The sequence below is a fragment of the Arvicanthis niloticus genome, chromosome 20 (assembly GCF_011762505.2).
Source record: "Arvicanthis niloticus isolate mArvNil1 chromosome 20, mArvNil1.pat.X, whole genome shotgun sequence".
Taxonomy (NCBI): domain Eukaryota; kingdom Metazoa; phylum Chordata; class Mammalia; order Rodentia; family Muridae; genus Arvicanthis; species Arvicanthis niloticus.
The window spans coordinates 38586928-38608972 of record NC_047677.1 but is presented as its reverse complement, the minus strand read 5'-3'; the positions used below and the strand labels follow the sequence as shown (position 1 = coordinate 38608972).

Genomic DNA, 22045 nt, shown 5'->3' with positions numbered 1-22045 from the left:
TATATGTTTTTATTATAGATGAAATTAATTTCTAAATAACCAAAATACATTTTCATAATTACCTAATATTTTAAAAATAGTGTTTGTTCTGAACATTTTTTTTTTTAAATGGAGGCTAGCAACAGTGCAGACACTTTGGCTACGTACAAAGACCATGGATCAAAATGGAACTTGGCAGTCATTTCTAAGTGAGTAAAAGGAGTTACCGTCAAAATAATCCCATGATAAATTGCAGGTTAGTGTTACAATCTTATATCACTATAATTCTTGGTATTGTTCTCAAAGGAAGTCTAAGTAGAATTATAGTAAAAAAAAAAAGTCTTCAATAAGCAACTTGACACAATCCTTTTCTGAAATGGGTGAATTTTAAAAAGTGGCATGAGGCTCGGCTAGTTCCCGAGCCACCACGATGTTGGTGCTCTATTGGCAGCCAGAGGCGCCAGGAGCACTGACCATAGACCCAAGAGACACGGTAGCTGGTTCCTCCGAAGGGCTCCATGTGGACCATGCCCCAAAACATGGCCCTTGGGCCAATCCAGGCACTCTCATGGTTTTCTGCTATGCCCCGGACAATATCCGCCATGCTTGAGGTATCCCGCTAGAAATGTGACTATTAAAGCTTAAAGATTATCTAATAGATTTATATATTTGGAAATGTTCAATACACAAGATGCCCACACTATTAAAATTGTTACCCAGTAGCAAATACGGAAACAAAACATGGGACAGAAACTGAAGGAGGGGCTATCAGGAGATCACTTCACCTCGGTATTCATCCCATGTACAGCCACCTAAGCTAAACACTGTTGTGGATGGCTGGAAGTGCATAATCTGAGGAACATGATATAGCTGTCTCCTTAGAGGTCTGCCAAAGACTAACACACTCAGAGGACGATGCTCACAGTTAACCACTGATATGATCAGGGGTTCCCCAATAGAGAACTTAGAGAGAGGACTGAAGGAGCGGAAAGGGTTCGAGACCCCAGGAGGAAAGCAACAATACCAAAAACCAGAGCCCCCCAGGGTCTAAACCACCAGCCAGGGAACACATAGGGAGGGACCCAAGACTCCAGAGGTATATGTAGGGGAGGATGGCCTTGTCGGGCATAGGTGGAAGAGGAGTTTCTTGGTCCCATTAAAAAAATAAACACAGAGTGAGGGGGAATGTGAGGGTGGGGAGGGGATAATTGGGGGGGTAGGTGCGGTCACTGCCTCATAGAAACATGAGGAGGGGGATGGGATGGGGGGTTTCTGGGTGGTGGGAGGAAGGGGGGTTAGGGGATAAAACCTGAAATGTAAATATTACAACCAATTTTAAAAAGGGGGGGGGAAGAAAAGTTGTTAGAACCAACATCTTTAAAAAAAAATGTCAGCCCCCCGGGGGGGGGGGAGGAGGGAATTTTTTTTTTTCTTTTTTTCCCTGATACTAAAACTTGTTCTGAGAATTGTATATTGCAGAATACACAGCCTTGGTGTATCTACTCATCAAGTATACAGAGCAGACCTGCCCAAACCTCCGATGTCCTGGAATTCCATCTGGATTCAGTGAAGACACAGCATCAGAGGATTATCAACTTACTCTTCCCCCCACCCCTCTTCTAATATCTCAACGCCCGTAATCAGCCTGAAGAAGTTACAGAAGAGTCAGCGCCCCTATTCCCTGGGCTTGGGGACTAATGTGGTTAATAATGGTCTGTCTTTCTAGGGAAAAGTAGTGGTTTTGTTGGAACAGGGAGGATTAGTTAGGACTTATTGCACAGCCATAACCTATTGGTAGAAATCTGTATAATTATTATCAAGATGAAGTTATAATTTCTTAAATGGTACAAAATTTACTTTGATTTCAAATTTATGGTTTTCATTGGTACGAGCTCCTTATTAATATAAAAGTAAGATGAATATTGATACTCTCATGGGCAATGTGCTTGTATAACACATTTAGGAATACAAGGCCTAGACCCAGTCCTTCCTTAACTTTTTAACTGATTTGGGATGGTTAACCTATGAGTTAAGGGACTATAGCAAATTTATGGCTTTGAGTTAATTGTTAGGAGGTTAACCATATTTTATTTAGAAATAGCCAAGAGGAGTGAACAGACAACAGTCCAGGTGACCTTACATGGATAGTTGGTTTTCAAAACGTCCATAGAATTGACGCAACAAAAATTTATATAAATGTCCATTCTGATTAGAGACCTGTCTGCTCCTGACAGCTTCCTGTTGTGGATTCTAAGAAGAAATTGAGCATCCTTGGAGTTATGCCAGTTGTGTGGTGACAGCCACTAGGCAAGAATTGCCTCTTTCCATCTACAGACTAACTACTGTCCTGAAGAGGACACACATGCAGAATAGTCGACTGATTATATCTGCCCAGACAGAGTAATCAGCCCTTAATAATCCTGCATCACTAAGGTCTGTCAGATGACTCTGGGCCAGAAGGCTGAAGATTTGATGCTCGAACATTCGGTAGTATAGGGGCTTCTCAGGTGTTCAGAGGTCTCTATAAATTGGCTAAGTTTTAGAAGCTATGTTTAGTGCTTCCTATAACTTCAGTTAACTCAGTCATTCTGGATTTCTGATGGGGTTGAAGACCCATAGTCTCATAGCCAATCCTGGCTATTTACTTTGAGAGAAAAGATCTGAGTAGATAGTTTTCAGCTGACATTCATTCTAAAGCCAAAAAAGCCAGGATCAAAAGTAAGTGTTTTAGTTAGAAGACAGAGGTTCTGGTTAGTCAACAAAATGATGGACTGGGTATTAGAACTATCTTATACCTCACTGGTACAATTAGGAATAAGTATGCTCTAACTGTATTTTGAGAGAAAAGTTTTACTTTAACAGGAAGAGTGATATGTAGGAGGAGCTAAGTGGGAAGGAGTACTGAGAGGAAGAGATGGAGTAAGGAGAGAAGATGAAGGAGAGGAGAAACTAGATGATGAGAGAAAGAGAGAGGGGGCATGGAGGCAGATGTTCACAGGTCTCCACCAGTCAAAGATAGTCTTTATATCTAGGTTGGGTATTGGATTACCCTTCTGATTGAGCATTACCAAACTCATAAATCCTTTGATTAACATTTAAAAAAAATTGTATAAAAGCAAAAAGGAAAGGGGGGCATGGGACAGGGGTTTTCTAGGGAGGGGAAATGGGGAAAGGGGATGGCATCTTAAATGTAAATAAAATAAAATGAAAAAAAAAAGAAAAATCAAAAAAAAAAATTGTTACCCAGTATCTAATCTTTTGAAATGAATTGTTACCGGAGACTGCTAGCGACCCATACATCTTCCTCCATGTTGTTTTCTCTCTCCTCACTCCTCCTTTTTCATTCCTCTCTCCTCCTCCCGCCTACCTCTTCTACTGTCCAATCACTGAGCTCTACTGCAAAAACAATGTGGCAAGAAAATTCCTGCAACAGCTTTCCTTAAAGTGTAATTACAGAAGAAAACTCCTTTATTACTGGAAGCATACTAGCAGCAACCCAAGAAAGTCATGAAGACATACAGTGGTAAAAACACCCAGAGCACTCTTGCACAGGACGGCCCCAAACTTCACCATCTTCATATGTCCCAGTCGAGGAGGGGCTTTTATGACTGTTTTAAAGTTCAAGCACATGAAAAGAAAATTCCAGAACAAAATCTCATTTAAAAAAAAATTGAGAACACGCACACGCACACACACACACACACACACACAATTAAGTATGACAAGGTAATACTTCTAATTACCACAGACAGGGGGAATGGTGTGAATGTTCGGGTTTCTTCCCTGCTGTCAGCTTTTGCAGTGTTCTCCCTTTCAGTTCCACACAGATTTTCTGTTAGTCATGCTCAACCACCGTGTCTCACCAGTTTTAAGCCTTAATCTTTACAGATTCCAGACAGGGCTCACAGTATGGTGTCTTCCTTGGAGGAACACATTGCATTTCACTTAAATGATTCCATGTGTGATTGTAAACTCTACTGATTCACAGAAACATCTCAACACATATACGATTCATGTTTGGGATAACTTAGATTATTCACTACTCATACAGAACTAAAGACTTCCATTTACTGAGTCTTTTGTGATATAATCCAAATGAAGCATTTCTTGTTGTGATCTATTATAAAGCCTTGGACAGAAAATTAAAGATAAATCATTGATAGATTTACAAAAAGCTTTTATGTAGAGTCTCTGATCATACCAAAGCAAATACTAAAATAAAAACAAATTCTTATTATCGAAAGTACTGGGAAATACAGAACACACTCACCATTCCGACTCTCTTCATCAATGGCCACAATGGTAGCTGGTGGTCCTCCCCTAGCTAGTTTGCAATCTAGAGAAAAGATAATAAAAGTTTATAATCAACAATTGCAAGAGAGATTACACAAAATTAAATCCAATATACAGGTATAGATAGATAGATAGATAGATAGATAGATAGATAGATAGATAGATATTAAAAACTTACAATCAAACTAATATACAATATTTCAAGTGTTTTGCTATGAAAAGAAAACATTTCCTAATGCCCACACAGATTTTATGATTCTACAGCTAAACATTGTTCAAACCTTACTGTGAAACCAGCAAAGATGGCCGAACAGCAGTCCTTCTGGACAGAAATAATGGAATGGTAATTTAATGCGGAGAAATAACATAGGGCGATGATTAACAGGATAAATGACGAGAATGCTCCACAACAGAAACAAACATAATTGGAAATTAATTGGGATAAAGGGCATGATGAAAGAGCATGGATGGAATTTTAATAGTGCTGTACAAACAATAGAGCAAAAATGGACAAAGAAGAGATGCCCATGAGGTGCTGTGGGTTATTTTAGTCACCTTACCCTCATATTGCCAGTCTGTAGTCAAAGTATAGAATCACCAGTGGGAGCAGATCAGAAAACAGAGGAAAGAAAGGAAGAAAGGATACATGTATATATTTAGCAAGAGATTCGCATATACATAAAAGTCATTATACAGTAATTCATGAATTACCTAATGATCTGTGGAAAGGAGACACATCAAATTTTATAATTTGAGTATAATGTTAACACCAAAAATAGATAACATATACCATTAGCATTGAGCTATTTCATAGTATTCTAGATTAATGTGACAATAACATCAAGTACATTTATACAAAATTTTAAAAATATATATTGCTTATAAAGGGTGTTTTTTTTTCTCTCTATTGAAATCATCAGGATAGTTTCTTTTAATCAGAAGTGATAATGAATTCACAGTTTAAACTCTCATCTTAACCTTATTGAGGATTACTTAATTATGGCTTTAAAAATAGCATTATAACATCAACAAATTAAAAGGGATGACTAAACCTACCAGTTTCCACACATACGTTTCAGAGTCAGGTATGCCCTTCCAACTTATACAGAGCCTTTTACATGTCTCTATGTGTGTTTATGATACATATGCGCGCTGGAAATTATCTTGATATGGCTAACATGTTTGGTATCTGGAAGGTGACTTCAAGATTTTCTGATAAAAAATGTTTGCTGCCTTTTATGTATGTCAGCATAGGCCATACAGTATTTGGAAGCACAGCTCTGAGAGGTGCACTCTCTTTTGAAGTGAAAATGCTGGCAGGTCTGCAGGTGTAATCTCTTCATCTTTGTCAATGTTCGAGAGTTCCTCTTCAAAGTTCATATCTGTGGTAACTCTGTACTCTCTTCTCTCCTTCCTGCATCTCCCAACAGCTTGGCTCTCTGTCTATCCCCTCTCCTCTTACGGAGAGTTTATCAGCAGCCTCCCAGAGGCCCCATTCCTGGGTCTAGGAACAAGGATCATATGTGAATATTTCTTTTGCTAAAACATGTGTTTCCTTTGAAGTAAATACAAACCCTGATAAACATCTAAATTTTCTCTCCTCTAATCCAGCTACACTTGAATCTGGTTTAAATATTTCTGTGTTAGTAGTCTGATTGTTTTTCTAGTTGTAAGCCTGGTCTTTAATGGCTGAGCCATCTCTCCAGGCCCAGGTTAGTCTTTGTACAGCAATGATAAGGAGTGGTATACTTTTGGAAATGTGGTGCAATGATACTGGAAACAAAAACCTCAGAAAGAATTAACGTAGGTCTCCCAGAACCCTGACTGCTTCCCACAAGCAGGATGTGGTCTGAAATGATGGACCTGGTTTGACCCCAGCCCTCATCTTCCTGTGTGACCATGTGGTCCTTTCCTTGCCTCATGCTGTTGCCATTGATGTTATCTTTAATGAAGACTGAGTGGAAAGCCAAGCAGATGGACTAGCCAATTTCAGATGTGAACCCCAAACTGTATGTAAAAGAAAAATCTTTATCATTTCCCCATCCTGCATGTTTGTTTGTTTGTTCTCAATTTCACGGGAACAAAGGTTTTAGATGAACAATGACATACATGTAAGCAGCCGCACAAGTAGAGCTCAATGTTGTGTTTGTGGAGTCAATCATTTAAAACAATTACTAATGACAGAAATAACTGAACCAACACAGTGACAATTAATTTTCGGGAAGGGATGGAGGGACCATGAGAAAGGTGGAGATGACTGAGCAGAGCAATAGGAATCCTGGTTGGTCTGTGAAGAAGAAGATTCTAAACTATACTTGTCTCTTCAGCTGCACGGGATACAGCATATATTATTTAGGACTGTTCCTTTCATTCAGGTATAGCAAGAACCAAAACCATCACATGTACAGAGAATACATAAAACTGTCCCATTCCAGTGTGAATACTAGTAGATAAAACGATATTTGACTAGTAGGTTTATGAGTCGGCAAGATGGAGGAAGACAGAGGAGAGGTAAATCCTAATCTCTCACCAGTGGGTTACCACAGAGGGTAGACGTAACTACCAGCAAGATGACTCAGCTGGCATCTATACCTGTGACACCCTTGGTGAAAGGGAGAGCTGACTCCCACAAGTTATCCTGTGACATCTGTACACATGTGGTCACACATAAACACAAACAAGTAAATAAAATTAAAATGTAATAAAAATTTTAATGAAATGATAGACATTACACAGTTAAAACCAAACCAAAAAAGTAGAAAGTGTGTGTGTATGTGTGTGTGTGTGAGTGTGTGTGTGTGTGTGTGTGAGAGAGAGAGAGAGAGAGAGAGAGAGAGAGAGAGAGAGAGAGAGAGAGAGAGAAAGAGAGGAGAGAGAGAGAGAGAGACTTTTATACCCAGTCCTAGTTGGCCCATAGTCCCTGGCTCATGGATTATTTCCTAGACATACTTGAACATAACTGTTTAATGCTTTAATCTTCTGGGAGATTGCTTGCTTTCCTATTCTTTATAGCCATCTTTAATTTTTTTTTTTAGGACTTTGAAGGAGCATGACCTCTTTTAGGAATCTTCAAACATGTATTCCATTGAGTTCATTCCCTATTTGGGAAAGTATCAATTAACCTACGTCACCCAGAGCTGCCTTGAGACTAAGTCTATGCCCAACAATAGCTGCTTCCGAGAGAATACTGTTGGTTCACTGTGAACATTGGCCTGCCTACCTGCAATATCTTGTCTACCATGTTTCCAACAGAGCTGTCCAAACTTCCTGTCCCCTCAGTAGTTTAAAAAAAAAAAAAAAAAAGTAAATGTTTAACTCAACTTGCTTACAGTTAGGTCCCCTAAGGGGTTCCCATTTTTTACCAATGAATTATCACATCCAACCAATACTTCAGGATTGGCCTAAACTTATTTTCATTCTATTAGTTTTAAACATAGAACACTAATGAAGGGAAGCTTGTCAGACAAATAAACTATTAATAACATTATTTAAAGCAGCTCAAGTGTTTGTTTTGAAATGGTGCATTCATGAAAGTATAATTAGCTCTGAAATTCAGGAAAACAGTTTAATATGTTTATTTAGAATTGTCTTCAGAAGAAAATAATTTTGGATGGACCAGGCAAGGATTTATTGAATGCAAGATATCCTTATTGATGTCAGAAAAAAACACAAAAAGCAATTTGGAATGTCTCTGTCCTTCTCTATGGCCTGTTAAGAATCCACTGCTATGAGGAGGGTGAATTTTCTGGTGATGTGTAGACTTGGGAAATGGGCCCTTTCCATCTCTTTAATTTAGTGTTCACTGTCCTGGTTAAATCACATATTGGTCATTCATGTTGAGAAATGCCAACCTCTTAGGGCCTTATGTATTTCCTACATCTAATGTATTATTATTAAGTGTGAGATATGAGTGCCAATACCTGAATATCAAGATAGCTTATTCTACAGATGTGCTATTGTACTAAGTATATACCATGTGTCTCTCAATGACCTTGGGTCACTGGTTGGCTTGAGGATTAGAAGGGAGTCCTAGAGTGACATGCAGTGTCATGACTGAGAATCAAACCCTAGTGTGTTCTGGTTGGACTGCTGCCCAAATACCACTCAGCTCAGGTGCTAACTGAGATAGTCACCCAGAAGAGGTGGCAGCCAGGGAAAACCACCCAATTCTAAAATTTTTCTTTGATCTCAAGCAATGTAGTTGGAATAAAATCCAGAGCTATCCACTTTGGTGGTGTACTGCCACCTGAGTGTCACTCTCACGCTGTTTGCCCCACCAGTTTCCTGGGAGTTCCATTCACCAGACAGTGTTTGCACTTGTCATTTCCAAGCAGAACTCCAAAATGAAAAATCAGTTGTTACTTAGTCCCAGTTCAAGCTGGTCACACTTCTCAATCATACTGGGGAGTAAACAGCCATATTTGTGTGCCACCTCCTGAGTGAATTTGCCTATGCCTATGGGAGGTGAGATGAATATGTCCAAAATATATGCTATGAAATCCTCAAGGAATTGATAAAATATTGTAGAAATGATCAGTCATCTTATATGAGCTAAATCTAAATATTTTTATGACCTAGAACTCAATATATAGTGTTATTTTAGAGGAAAAAAATGCTGAATGGCTCACCAGATGCTGCAACATACAACCTTCTCTGACCTCTCAAACTCATTTAATAGATGCGCTAACAGAAGGTTAACGTTCAGCATTTTTTCCCCCTTAGTAATTTCCCTTTCATCCAGAACTACCCACAAGACCTGTTTTGTGACTTCCCGTTTTTATTCTTTGTGACCAATCTGCCCTTCATTTACAACTTCTACAGATGTCAGCATGTGCCTAACTTTGCCAGGAAAACCTTCTCTGGCCCCTGACTAGGTAAGATTCCCTGATGCATACTCTTGTAAACTCTCTGCCTGCATCATTGCAGCAATACAGAACATTTGAGATGATCGAATCCCAGTGACAGAAAACCTAGTAAAACCCTAAACCTTTTTTATACTCCTTACAGTCTACCTTATGGATGAGACCATATTATATGTTAACTTTCCCCGTTTCCTTTTTTATCTTTAAAACATCCTTAAGTACAAGAAACATCCTTAAATAATGGGAGACTCAGTCATTTTTATAAAAACAGCATAGTTACTATCTTCAGAACCAGAGGGCATGTTTCCATTTCAGTAAAAGGGAAAAAAATGCTTACTTGCTACCAATTATTCATAATTTCCACCTGAGCTTCATACACTGACTACCTGTGGGGAAACTGTTAATTAAGTATGCAGTCAACCATGACCAAATAGCTTCTCTGAGCTCTGTGCAAAATGGTGGACTCCCTTTACCAGCAGGGCTTCCCCTTCTCTGACCTTGTCTGGGGAGCCTGTCCTCCCATACCCAATACATGGGAAAAGTTGAGTAGTCCTTGGCAAACCCACAAGTTCTACTTCCTTTTTCCCTGCCCCCATAAGAACCTGCCCAACAAGTACCTGGGATTCCTGGAATGTTTCTTCAAGCAAGCAAGGTATTCCCAATACTTTAACTTCTAGCCAATGAAACTTCACCCTAAGAACATCTCCTTTCCACTCTCCAATATTCATATATACCCCTGGTTCATCCTGAATAAGGTGTATATGTTCAAGCCCACTCCAATAAAGATAGGTGCACAAGCTAAGATCGCCTAAAAAAGCCATTTCATTGGAGACCATCAGAGAAGGTCTTTGTCTAAAGAGCTGTAACACTAAGATACTCAGGGAAGGCTTTTGATTTCTCCTCCCCCCCCCGCCCCCCGCACCCCCGACATTCTTTCCTAGGCAGACTGGGATCCTGAATACCCAACCTGTTCCGGACTTCTGGATACTCTGAGTGGGAAGAAATGGTGGATATGGAACAACAGCTGGAACCGGACACAAATACCACAATTATCTAGTTGTCTGGCCTTAAACAATGTTACAGAGTAAGGTTCCCTGGAGCAGTGAGGATGTGTTTAAACATGTATCACAATTTTGTTAAAGTATACTTTAAAGAAAGGATGCATAAAGGTTTCGGATGCTAAGACTCTGGGAAACCTGGGTGATGTCACACACTGTAACTTGAGACAGGCAATAGCTCCCCGTCTTGATCACTGCTCCTGTCACTTTTATAACTTATATACAATTCATGTTCTTATCAGCATCATATAATTATTTCACCAATGTTTATAATTTACTAGCATTATTTAACACAGTTGTTGAAATAGTCAATTTTTATCTCAGAGGAGAAAAAATATAAAACTCACTCATCCAGTTTCTAGTTCAGTCATTTCAAAGCAAAACTGACACCTGGTGAGGCATGCTTTGCCTTGATATATTTAATCTATTGTTTAATAATCTAATATCAAATAGATGAGGCATCTCTACTAAAGCTTTCCAGATCTTACCTTTAACCTAAAGTATTTCCTGAAGATCAATTACATTGTTAAATTTATTCTGACACATTATCTGAATTGTGTCCTTTCTTTTGTTTTATTTTGAATTTTTAACGAGATCACTACAGAAAACCACAGATGATCAGAATTCATAGCTGTGGAACCCAGTCCAAGTGGATAGATACATCAACCAAACAATTCTCACACCCAATAATTGGGGCATACTTGGGAAAGATGGAGTAGAAAGATTTTCAGAGCCAGAAGACAAGGAATTTTGCTGCCCAAATCCTATACAAAGAAACACAAGGAGTTAAGGAATCATGAGAATGGGTAAAGAGATTTCCCCAGGGAAGAGTAGAAGAATTGGGTCTCTACTTCCCAATGGTTGACCCTGACACAGTTTACACAAGAAACATTTTATATATTAAGTGGTTAAATTTTAAAATATAACATATATATTTATATACATATGTATATTTAAATACATATAAACAAACTCTCTCTCTCTCTCTCTCTCTCTCTCGAGAGAGAGAGAGAGAGAGAGAGAGAGAGAGAGAGAAAGTGTGCACACACTTTGGTGAGATGCACTCTAATCCCATTTCTCTCCAAATCCTCCACTATCCCCTCAACATTATTTCTTTTTTTATTTAATATTTCCTAAAAATAATTTTAAAAATTCCACTGAGTCTTCTTAGATATGAAAAAATTAAAAGTAAAGAAAAAAATGTGTCCAAGAGCAGCATGGTGTTGGAAGCACATTATGAAAAGCAGTTAAGATCCAAGATGCTCCTGAAACTAATTTGTTATTTTCTTTTCTAATTATTCTTAATGAGGTTTTTTTTTTTTTGTTTTTGAAAATGCTTGCTATGGTTCAACAAATTGACTCAAAGCTTCTGGACCCACTCTGGTATTTAAGATCACATTCTCCAAGCAGGAAGACCCTCAGCCTTTGTTTAAATCTACTTTCCTTGTTTAAATAGAATTATTTACCACTAGCCAATTATGTAAGCCTAAGCTTTCATTAAAAAAAAAAAAAAAAGCAAGCTATTGACTAAAGGAAAAAAAAGATAATCCTTGCCGGGCGGTGGTGGTGCACGCCTTTAATCCCAGCACTTGGGAGGCAGAGGCAGGTGGATTTCTGAGTTCGAGGCGAGCCTGGTCTACAGAGTGAGTTCCAGGACAGCCAGGGCTACACAGAGAAAACTCTGTCTCAGAAAAAAAAAAAAAAAAAGATAATCCTTTAATTACTGATAACGCTGTTTTACAGGTGTGAAATATTTCAAGAAGTTAACCTGCCAGATTTACCTGTTAGCATGTTGGCATATTATCTTCCTTTATTTAAACAGAAAAGTATGGATTTATTTTTATTTCTGTGGCTTGGAAGAATGTGTTGATATTTAATACTGTGTTCATTATTTTTTATTCATACACAAGCAGGGAAGCTGTTGGAGGGAGAAAAAGAAAAGTATTGCATGTGACTAGCATTTGAAGTTTGACTCTATACAGGTAGCTGAACAAAAGCAGTGCTTTTCCATTATGTTATTTAATAGTTAATTTTTATTAATTAAAAAGTATTTTACATGGATATGCTTCATGCTGACCACTCTTGCCTCCCACCTCCTTCTACTTCTATCTACACCAACTCTCCAGGAATATCTCTCACTAACTACTTATTTTGTTTTTGGGACCCACTGAGTTTATCAGCGCAGTGCCTTAGTTAGGGTTTCTATGGCTGCGATAAAGAAGATGACCAAGAAACAACTTAGAGAGGAAAGGGATGATTTGGCTTACACTTTCATACCATTGTTCATCATCAAAAGAAGTCTGGACAGGAACTCAAGCAGGATAGGAACCTGGAGGCAGGAGCAGATACAGTGACCATGGAGGAGTGGTGCTTACTGGCTTACTCCACATGGCTTGCTCAGTCTGCCTTCATATAGAACCCAGGACCTCCAGCCCATGGATGGGAACACCCACAATGGGCTGGGATCTACCACATCCATCACTAACAAATTGTCCTGCAGGATTGTAAACAGTGTGATATAAAGGAGACATTTTCTTAAGTGAAATTTCTTCCCCTCAGATGACTTTAGCTTGTGTCAAGTTAATACGAAGCTATCCAAGATAGCTGGCTGGATGGTAATGTTTTTAGAAGCACCTTTTGCAGTCAGTGAGCTTAGGAATTTGTATAAAATGAAAAATACTGGTTCCTTGTTTCAGGGACTCTGTCAGAAGTTCATAGTTCAGCGGTAAAGAGTAAGACCCAATGAGCCCCTCCCGTTTCCTTGGCAATAATGGTAGTGCTGGTCTTGTGAGGGTCCAGCGCAGATAAATATGTAATTAACTATTGCAATGATTCTGGAGTCTGACATTTTGTAATCTTCCACTCTTACCTTCCCGCTCCTATGTACTTCTCTCTCCTCTCTTCTACAATGGTCCCTGAGTCTTAGAGGGGATGATATGATGTTTTGTTCAAGGCTGATTATTGTTGCTTATCGTCTGCAACTTGGCCAGCCATGAGTCTCTTCATTCTTTATGCTATAGAGACTTAACTTTGAGGTTCTAGCATTCAAAAGGGAACATTGAACTGGGATCAGACAGGAACTGGAACAGAAAGTTATAGAAATAAAAAAAAAAAAACCAGGAAGGTGGTAAAATATCACTGAACACAGATGGAAACAATGAACACTGTTTCCTTATTCATTTTAACATGTCTTCCCAGGGGTTCCCTGGACACAGTAGCTCATAACAACCTGCTCAGGGTCAACAATTCAGAAAGTCACTGCTGACAAGTCTGAGCACGGAATTGTCATCCCCAAATAAATCTATCTTCTCTCCATATGACACCAGAGAAGTAAAGTGCTAGTAATATCTTCGTATGTGACCAGCTTAAGCCTGACATTATGCCACTCAATAAATAATTTCTCCCTGCATCTTAACCATCTCAGGGAGCAAAATGGAAGTCAATTCTAATCAGTGGTCTGGTGCAATCTATTCTGAGCAGAAAGAAAATTCTCCCTGGCAAGTGTATTTCAACCTTAGGTTGAAACATGCACATGTATAACAAAAACTGAAACGGCCGTAGCATAAAGCCATGATATTTTCAAGTGTCTGACTACAAGCCCATCCACTCAAGACTTGTTTTGAAATAACGTTATACATGACTAGAACTTTGAAGAGCTACTGGTATTTGTGGGACCTTGTGGGGTAAGACTATGCTTCATTTCATTACATTTGTGTATCTCATATTTTACATACTTAGTAAGACCAAAGAAACACTTTATTCAAATTGTATTGCTCCTAGTCTTTAATCTTCATGGTCCTTCATTATATTAGCCATCATTTAGACTACTACCTGTTAGCATTTCTTCTAGGCTCTGCCCCTAAGTTACATGGCAACAGTCAGGTGTGCCTGACTCAGTATGAAACGAGCTGCTTACTCCTCCTCATTCTTTTGCTCTCTTCCCCTCTTTCACCTCTTTCTTTCTCCATTCCCTTCCCCCTCTCTCTTCACGTGTTCATGGTCAGCCTCTCCTCCTCCTCCTCCTCCCCTTCTCCTCTTCCTCCTCCCCCTTCCTCTTCTTCTTCCTCCTCTTCCTCTCTCTCTCTCTCTCTCTCTCTCTCTCTCTCTCTCTCCAACCCCCCTCCCCATGCCCTAAATATTCCATACTATATTTTTCACATGGATGGTACCCCAGGGAGAAGGGATGCCTCAGCATGGACCAGTAAAGGCATCCCCTTTCCCCTCACCATGCCATGCCACCACCAAAATTACCCCTTTCCTCTTTTTCTTTTTTATAAAGCACAACACTATGTGTCACTTTTCTCCTATGATTAGAAAAGACAGCCATAGTATAAAGACGGAGAATAGACCTTCTTGGAATATCTAAAGCTTTAGAAACACCAGTGGAGGTTTCTTCACTTCCTGTGCATGTCTCACTATCCTATGATGCTAGAGTTGGTGATGGATCAAAAATGGACCTTCTCAGAATGTTTGAAGTAGCAACATCATGTCGACCTCTTAAGATTGTTTCATATTCCTGTGCTGCTAGATGGGACATCCTCTTGATTTATTTTCCCCATTAAAGATTGGTTATGTGTCTACCATTAGTTGGGTAGCTTTTGGAAAATATCAGTTGCCATAATCTAAATGATGCATTAGGACAGGAGTTCAGAATAATGTCCATGAACTCAAATGTGTGTCCCATCTTGACACTTAGAAAAAACTAAGAATAAAGTATAAAACACAGACAAAAGTAAAGAACACGTAGATGAAGGAGAGGGTAAGAAAGCACATTTCTGATCTGAGTTCTGGGATGGATAGTAAGAATTATCAAAGCACAGAAAACTCAAAAGCATATTTATTCGGAGGAATGTCTCTACTAGAACAGCTTGGCTGCCTTATGGCAAGTTACACTAATTAATGGGCATAATATTGATGTTAGCTTATCATATAGTGTTTAATTTTTACCCTCTATTTAAATAAAAAGTATGAGAGTTATTTTAGAAATAATTAAATCTACATCACTTATAATAAAAACAAAAGCTATAAAATTACAGTTCGATACTTTCAATGTGTCAAGGATTTCAGCACAGAAAGTACTAGCTGACTTTGTTAGAAATGTAATAGTTTTAAGAAGAAAAAAGGAAACCAAAATAAAGGAAGATAGAAAAGTGTAAATCTATATAGCAAATATTTTAAGACAAGGCCTTTTGTTCTAAAACTTTTTACCTCAGAGGTTGATTATACCAGTACAGCAATAATCACACAAGTATGTATTATTGTTAAATTATACTAATAAATAATTATTTAATTGTGTGACTTTATTAGTTTATCATTTGAATGCAGTCTGCATATACAAGAAGCAGAATGACTGACCAGGTTCTCTTACTTCTGTGTTTCCCTTCTTCTACGTTTGTTGTTATTGTTGGCTTTGTTCTCATACTGTTAAGACCTGGGAGCCTAAATAAAACTGCTGCTCCCAGACATTGTCATTTGCCATGAGGGCTAAAGCTGTGGTCTCTCAAGAAGAATGAACTCCCTGATATTGGAAGAAGAAAGGTAGTAAGTGATCCAAAGTGAGGTTGAACAGGGAATGTAGTGACTGTGTAGTTCTTTGGAATCACATATAGTAGACAGTGTCTGGGAACCTATATACAAGGTGTCCTGCTGGCTCTTATATAACTGGGGCTTCCAGAAGAAACTTCAGAATTGTGATCAGATATTATTCTGTCTCTTTTGCTCTTTCCTCTGTAATATTTGTGTTTAGTTTCAGAATTTTCTGTATTACTTGCTGCGCTGCATGTAATGTGTTACATGTCATGTGTAATATGACACAGAATTTAACTAATGAATCAGCCATTACAAATGTGTGTTTATGTTGTTTGAAGATGTTTGAGAATGGTTGGACAAAGGGTTCAGCAGGTAAGAGTGCTTTCTGCTCTTGCTGATTACCAAGGGTTCAGTTTCCAGCACCCACACCAGTGGCTTGCAACAGTCTATAACTCTAGTTCCAAAGGATTGCATACCCTTTGGCCTCTGTACACATGTACATGTACACATGTATACATGTACACATGTGCACACATAAGTTCATGCAGAGCACCTACATGAACATAATATATTTTTGATAAATCTTAAAAATTAGTGTGATTACCTATAGTAGTGAATAAAAAAATTCAGAAATATTATATAAATTCTGATTCTATCATGCATAAAAATTTTCAATATTAAAGGCTTAAAAATAACAATTACACGTTAGTGGTAGTGCACTTCCGTAGGAAGCATAACATCCTAGGTTTGGTCTTCAGCTCAATAAAACAAAACACCTGATAGTATTAATCTACTAACACTTAGAGTGGCTAAATTATTTACACATTACATTCATTGCAGCAAATATTTGATAGAGAAAAAAAAACCCTTAAGCAAGAAAATATATCAGATGAGTATCAGATTCTAAAAAGATTAGGAGCTTATAATCAGGATATAATAAAGCATTCTACAGTATCGAATCTGTAAGAGTGGAATGCAGTTAGTTCTACATGTGGATAAGCCATGGAGAGAGCTGCCTGTAACCATCTCACACTGAAGATCTCCAGAACACACCATTCAACTTGCTTCAGGAAGCGTGGTGGTTGATGGTTATACAATAAGGACCACATTAATCTAGATTTCTGAACTGGACACGGCAGTGACAAGATCAGAAAAGGAAGAATCTTGGAGTCAACCAGATCTTGTTGCCTTGAGCAATCAAGCTGCAGCAGGCCTTGCATCATGAAGGCAGTCATACCATCCCAAGAAAGCTGTAAATGGGATTGATGTTCAGATTAGGGGCAAATAGGTTTCACCGATCAAGTCTATAATCTTCCCTGGACCTGAAATCAACTTTTGTTGCATTCATTGTACAGTAAGATATTCTACCATGTACCAAGTAACCCAATAAGACTTTAGGAAGGTTACAAAGTGATAGACATTGAGAAATTTAATGAAACCTTTAACATTATCTTCCTTTTCTCAAACAAAATGTTAATTGTAGCCAGAGAGCTTTCTCACCACCTTTGTCAATGTTCTCCTGTTTACATTATTTTGTTTACCTGTTTTAAATTTTCAAATATACCGGGCATACAAAAAAGAAAATCCAATATATTCATAGAGGTAGTCATCAATAGAGGTACATCAAAAACACATATTTTTATATCCCGTTGTTGATAAACTAAATTGGCAGAAATATCCAGAATTCTATTATTCCATGGTATGAAAAAAATTCCAATGCACATATTGGCATGCAAGTCATAGAATCTGTGTATGTATATGTATGTATGTATGTATGTATGTATGTATTATGTATTCTAGTGACAGAAATGTGTTGTGGGCACTGTACATATTTAAATTTGCTAATTTAGCAACAAATTATTTTCCAGAATTACTGGTATCATTTTTATAGGTAAAGGCACTTTGAAGGCATCTCCTTCTTATCAAAATTAGTATGAAATTTTTGCCATTTAAAAAGACTAAATGCCATTTAATGCTTTTAATTTTATATTTTTCTAACTGCTTGGCAATTTTATGTATTTAATGAACATGTCTTTCTGTGAAACAGTCGCTCAATTTTACATAGAGTGGTCTCTTTTCAAAAATGTATCCTGACAACTAGGTACTTGTTAGTTGTGTGTGAAGGGGTTTGCAACCCCATAAGAAGAACAGCAACATCAACCAACCAGACTGCCCAGAGCTCCCAGGGACTAAACAACCAACCAAAGAGCACACATGGAGAGACCCATGGCTCCAGCTGCATATGTAGCAGAGGATGGCATTGTCTGGCATCAATAGGAGAAGCCCTTGGTCCTGTAAAGGCTGGATGCTCCAGTGTAGGGGAATGCCAGGGAAGTAAGGTGTGAGTGGTTGGGTGAAAGGGGGAACACCCTCAAAGAAGCAGGGAGAGGGAGATGGGATGGGGGGCGGGGTGGAGGGGAAACCAGGAAAGGTGATAACATTTGAAATGTAAATACATAAAATATCCAATAAAAAAGAGAAGCCTTTCATAGCCTATGGAATTCATTGCCACTTTCCTTTGTTTCTTTTGACAAGGATGTTGCTTGTTGCTAGCATGTTAGAGTTACACATTGTCTGGTTGTTTAATATTTGTTGTTGTTGTTTTTGTTTTTTACACCATTTCACTCTTTAGCCCAGGCTAGCCTTCCACTCTTTGTACTCTTGCCTTAGCCTCATAGGTGTTAGAATACAAGCATGTTCTATGTAGCATGCTTCCTTCAAAGATTTCATGATGTGACATTTTTGAAAACTCTCCAGGACATAAGGACATAAAGGTATTTCTATAGAGAGGTTTCTACCAGGCTTAAGATTTCTATCTAGTTTGGAGACAAACCAATATTACTGTTCAAAAAAAATCATTGTTATTTATTTAATTGGTTTTGCAATGTTGGGCATGAAATCTAGAGCTTCACAGGGTTCTAGATCACTGAGCTATGCCATTAAGTAAAATCACAGTTTTTAATGTGACAAAATAAGTAAATATGGAATTTCTCTGAATGCTAAAGGGAAGCAAGGGACAAACATAGTACATGCGCAGAAAACAGGAATAGATTTTTACCAGACTGGAATCACAACATAGAGGCCACCTCATCACTAAATAAAAGAGATTTTTAACCTAGAAACTAAGTGTGTCACATCAGCTGCTTTTAATATACGGATGCTTTCGGCATTGTGGAATTAAGTGACCATTTATGACTCAGAAGATGAAAGCAGCACATTAAAGTGAAAAACTCATTTGATTGGAAAATGAGGTGAAGAATAATTTAGGGGCAAATAGAGTAAAATAATTATCTTCATATAAGAAAGTATAGTCACCAAAACTCAATTTTTGCTTTGGCATCTTATATTTCTCTAGCTTTCTAAATTACGCAGCTTCATCTCTCTCTCTCTCTCTCTCTCTCTCTCTCTCTCTCTCTCTCTCTTTCTCTCTCTTCTCCCTCCCTCTCTCTTTTTCAAATATGCCTGGAGTAAACAATTTTAAAATTCATTAGACTATCATTTTCGCAACTGTCTTCAACGATATTTTTAAACTTTATTAACCTTGTTAGAAATCTTTATTTTCTTGCCTGTACTTGCTTTCATTGGTACGCTTTTGAAGGACAATAGTCAGCCTGTGTTTTAGTCTCAAAAAAGAATTTTAGCTCAACTAAATAAAGCTCACAAATGGAAATTAAAATCTCATTCATTTCAATATATTCAAGTCTTTCTTACACTTGCATAGCACATTGTTAGAGACAAATATCAATATACACTAACTTAGAATTTGTTGAAAATACCATTAAAATTCTCCTTTTTGGTATTTTAAATTATATCTTCCATTAAACAATACCAAGCTTCTTGTAATTGGAATATAGTGATCACCAAAATAGTTATCTATGGGATCCCAATTGGCTTATTTTAGCCATTAGATAAATTTTTAGATTCCTCTGAAGATTGGGGTGCTTGCCCCACCCCTTTCCACTGATTTCAGACAACAAAGTTGAGAAGTATATGTGAAACTGCTCAAAGTCAACATCAGCTCCCTATCACCTCTCCTGAATCCATTATTGGTGTGTCAGCGTCATCGTAGCATAGCCATTGAGAACACAGCACCTAGGCTGAGAAGATGTCTTCTCTACTACCATAGTGCTCAGTTTCAGCATCCCCAGAACCCGTGTAAAAAGACAGGCGTGGTAGATCACATCTCTAATCTAAGACAGAGTAAAGGGAGGAAGATAAGTGGAGACTTGGAGATTGCTAGTCTGCTTGTGCCCCCTCGGTGAACTCTGGATTCAGTGAGAAACTGTGTCCAAAAAGAAAAAAAGTTAAAAAAGGAAAAGAAAGAGAAAAAAAAAACAGAGGAGAAGAATTGAGGAAGATTCCTGGTATTAACCCCTGTGCTTTGAAGACACCCATATATTCATAGGAGCACAGAGATGTGATAAATTGCTCTTTCTTCCAACAGGAGTGATGTAACTAAAATAACACCAAGAGCATCTATCCAGTAACATAGCCTCTGACACTACTTTCTTTGGTATTGAATAACATCTGATGAAGCCTTTCTGCTTTGTTTATGGAAGGTTACTCACACCAAGTCTCACCTTCCTCATTTATTCGTGTGATAATCATGATATCTTTCTCAAAAAAAAAAATTGCTACAATGTTTTGAACCCTGTATCATTAAAACACAGAAATCGATGCCTAGAGAGTACTTCGTGTTCAGTGGGCATTCCATAAAGTGAAGAGAGTACATACAGGTCAGCTGCTTTCTGTGTCACTCCGGTGAAAGTTCATGACTAATAGTTATGGATTTCAGCACAATACCAATGGCTTGATGAGATGTAAATGACAAAGAACCTCGTTATTTTTGTTTCTGTCCCTATGGAAATCCTATAGATAAATTTATCTGAAACAATAATGTCTTCATCCAACAGAATAGTTCAGTTATCAATATTCTATTTCCGTAGGCTTCCATCATCAATTCCCAACTCTCACAATCCAAAACAGTCATTTGTGAGGTAAGACCTGCATTAAACCTCACGAGTTCCGATTCAAAAGCTGTGAAATGTCTTATTGAAACGTGGCTATGGTTCTATCAAGGCATGGTCTCTCCCATGACACCTGTCCAAAGGCTGTAACTATGTATCACTAACAGACTGGAGGGAAAAAAATCCATAAATAGGTAGAACAATTATATTTAACTCACAATCCCTTCTCTTATGTATCTCCAACTGGTTGACTTGGAGACGTTCCCATCATTTGATGAACCCTTGGGGTGAATCTGCAGCTGCAACAGCCAGTACTGATGACGAGCCTGAACGTATGAGGAGTCGCTGCCAAGCTTCCAAATGCAAATTTCACTTTGTATGCTAGGTGGTGAGAAATACTCCAGAACAATGAGATCTGATCAGAATCAAGTGCTGTACTGTTCGACTGAAATCTGTGGTATATCAAATGAATGCCATCAGGCTATGCCCTGCACTAAGTGACTTCATATCACATAGCATAGTAGCTTTCAGGAAATACCTTTCCCTGAGTGAATTTATCTTATGGAACAGCAGCTTGCTCTGTTTTGAGCACAAATGAAGATGCAGAATAAGCCTGTGTCTTCTTTGCACAGGTAAATAAATACTACCTGCCCAGTATAAACTATGAGAGGCAGACTGGTAAATAAGTTAGTTATACAAGCAAATATTACCATGTGTGAATATAACAAATAAAATCAGAACACATGGGCATATGAGTGTATCAGAAACATGGTGAAATGAAATGAAACAGAACAAACGACGATGATGACAAAACTCTAGCAAGGCTAACAAATGATGTAACACATTCATCTAGGGTTATCTGATCCCCAGGAAGAGGCATGGCAGCTAACGTGTTCTATCATTCAGTCATTCCTCCTCGCCTTCATTGAGAAAACTTGCCACACATAAAGACTTTTTCTGTTCCGAGGTTCAAATACAAGTGCAGTTTTATCGCTGTGTTCTTTTAGCAGAATAATGTATTAGTGTTTCTCCAGGCTCATGGTTCATCCAGTCTCAGGTTCCTGGTCACTTTACCAGTTCTGGGTATGGGGTCCATCTCAAGGAATGGGCCATAAATGTAGTCACAAATTGGTTGGTTACTCCAATAACACCTCTGCTATTATTGTACCAATACATCTTCCAGATAGGTCACTGTTGTAGATGGCAGAGTTTGTAGCTGGTATTAATGATTACTTTTCTGTTCTGGTAGTATAGAGAGTAACTTTCAGCACCATGAATGCTGAGTGAACCTTCTAGCTGGGTACCAGCTTGATTTCTCACTTTGATTTCTTTTTCTTTTTGCAATAATTTATTTTTT

General features: G+C 38.2%; 1 protein-coding gene across 1 annotated transcript in view; it reads right to left on the bottom strand.

Annotated features, from left to right (window-relative positions):
* The window catches only part of Pcdh15 (protocadherin related 15), a 777836-nt gene that overhangs the window by 555256 nt on the left and 200535 nt on the right, over positions 1-22045 (bottom strand). The window contains exon 3 of the mRNA XM_076917096.1: positions 4250-4315. Within this exon, the coding sequence (XP_076773211.1) occupies positions 4250-4315 (66 nt within the window). The remainder of the gene's footprint in view (positions 1-4249; positions 4316-22045) is intronic.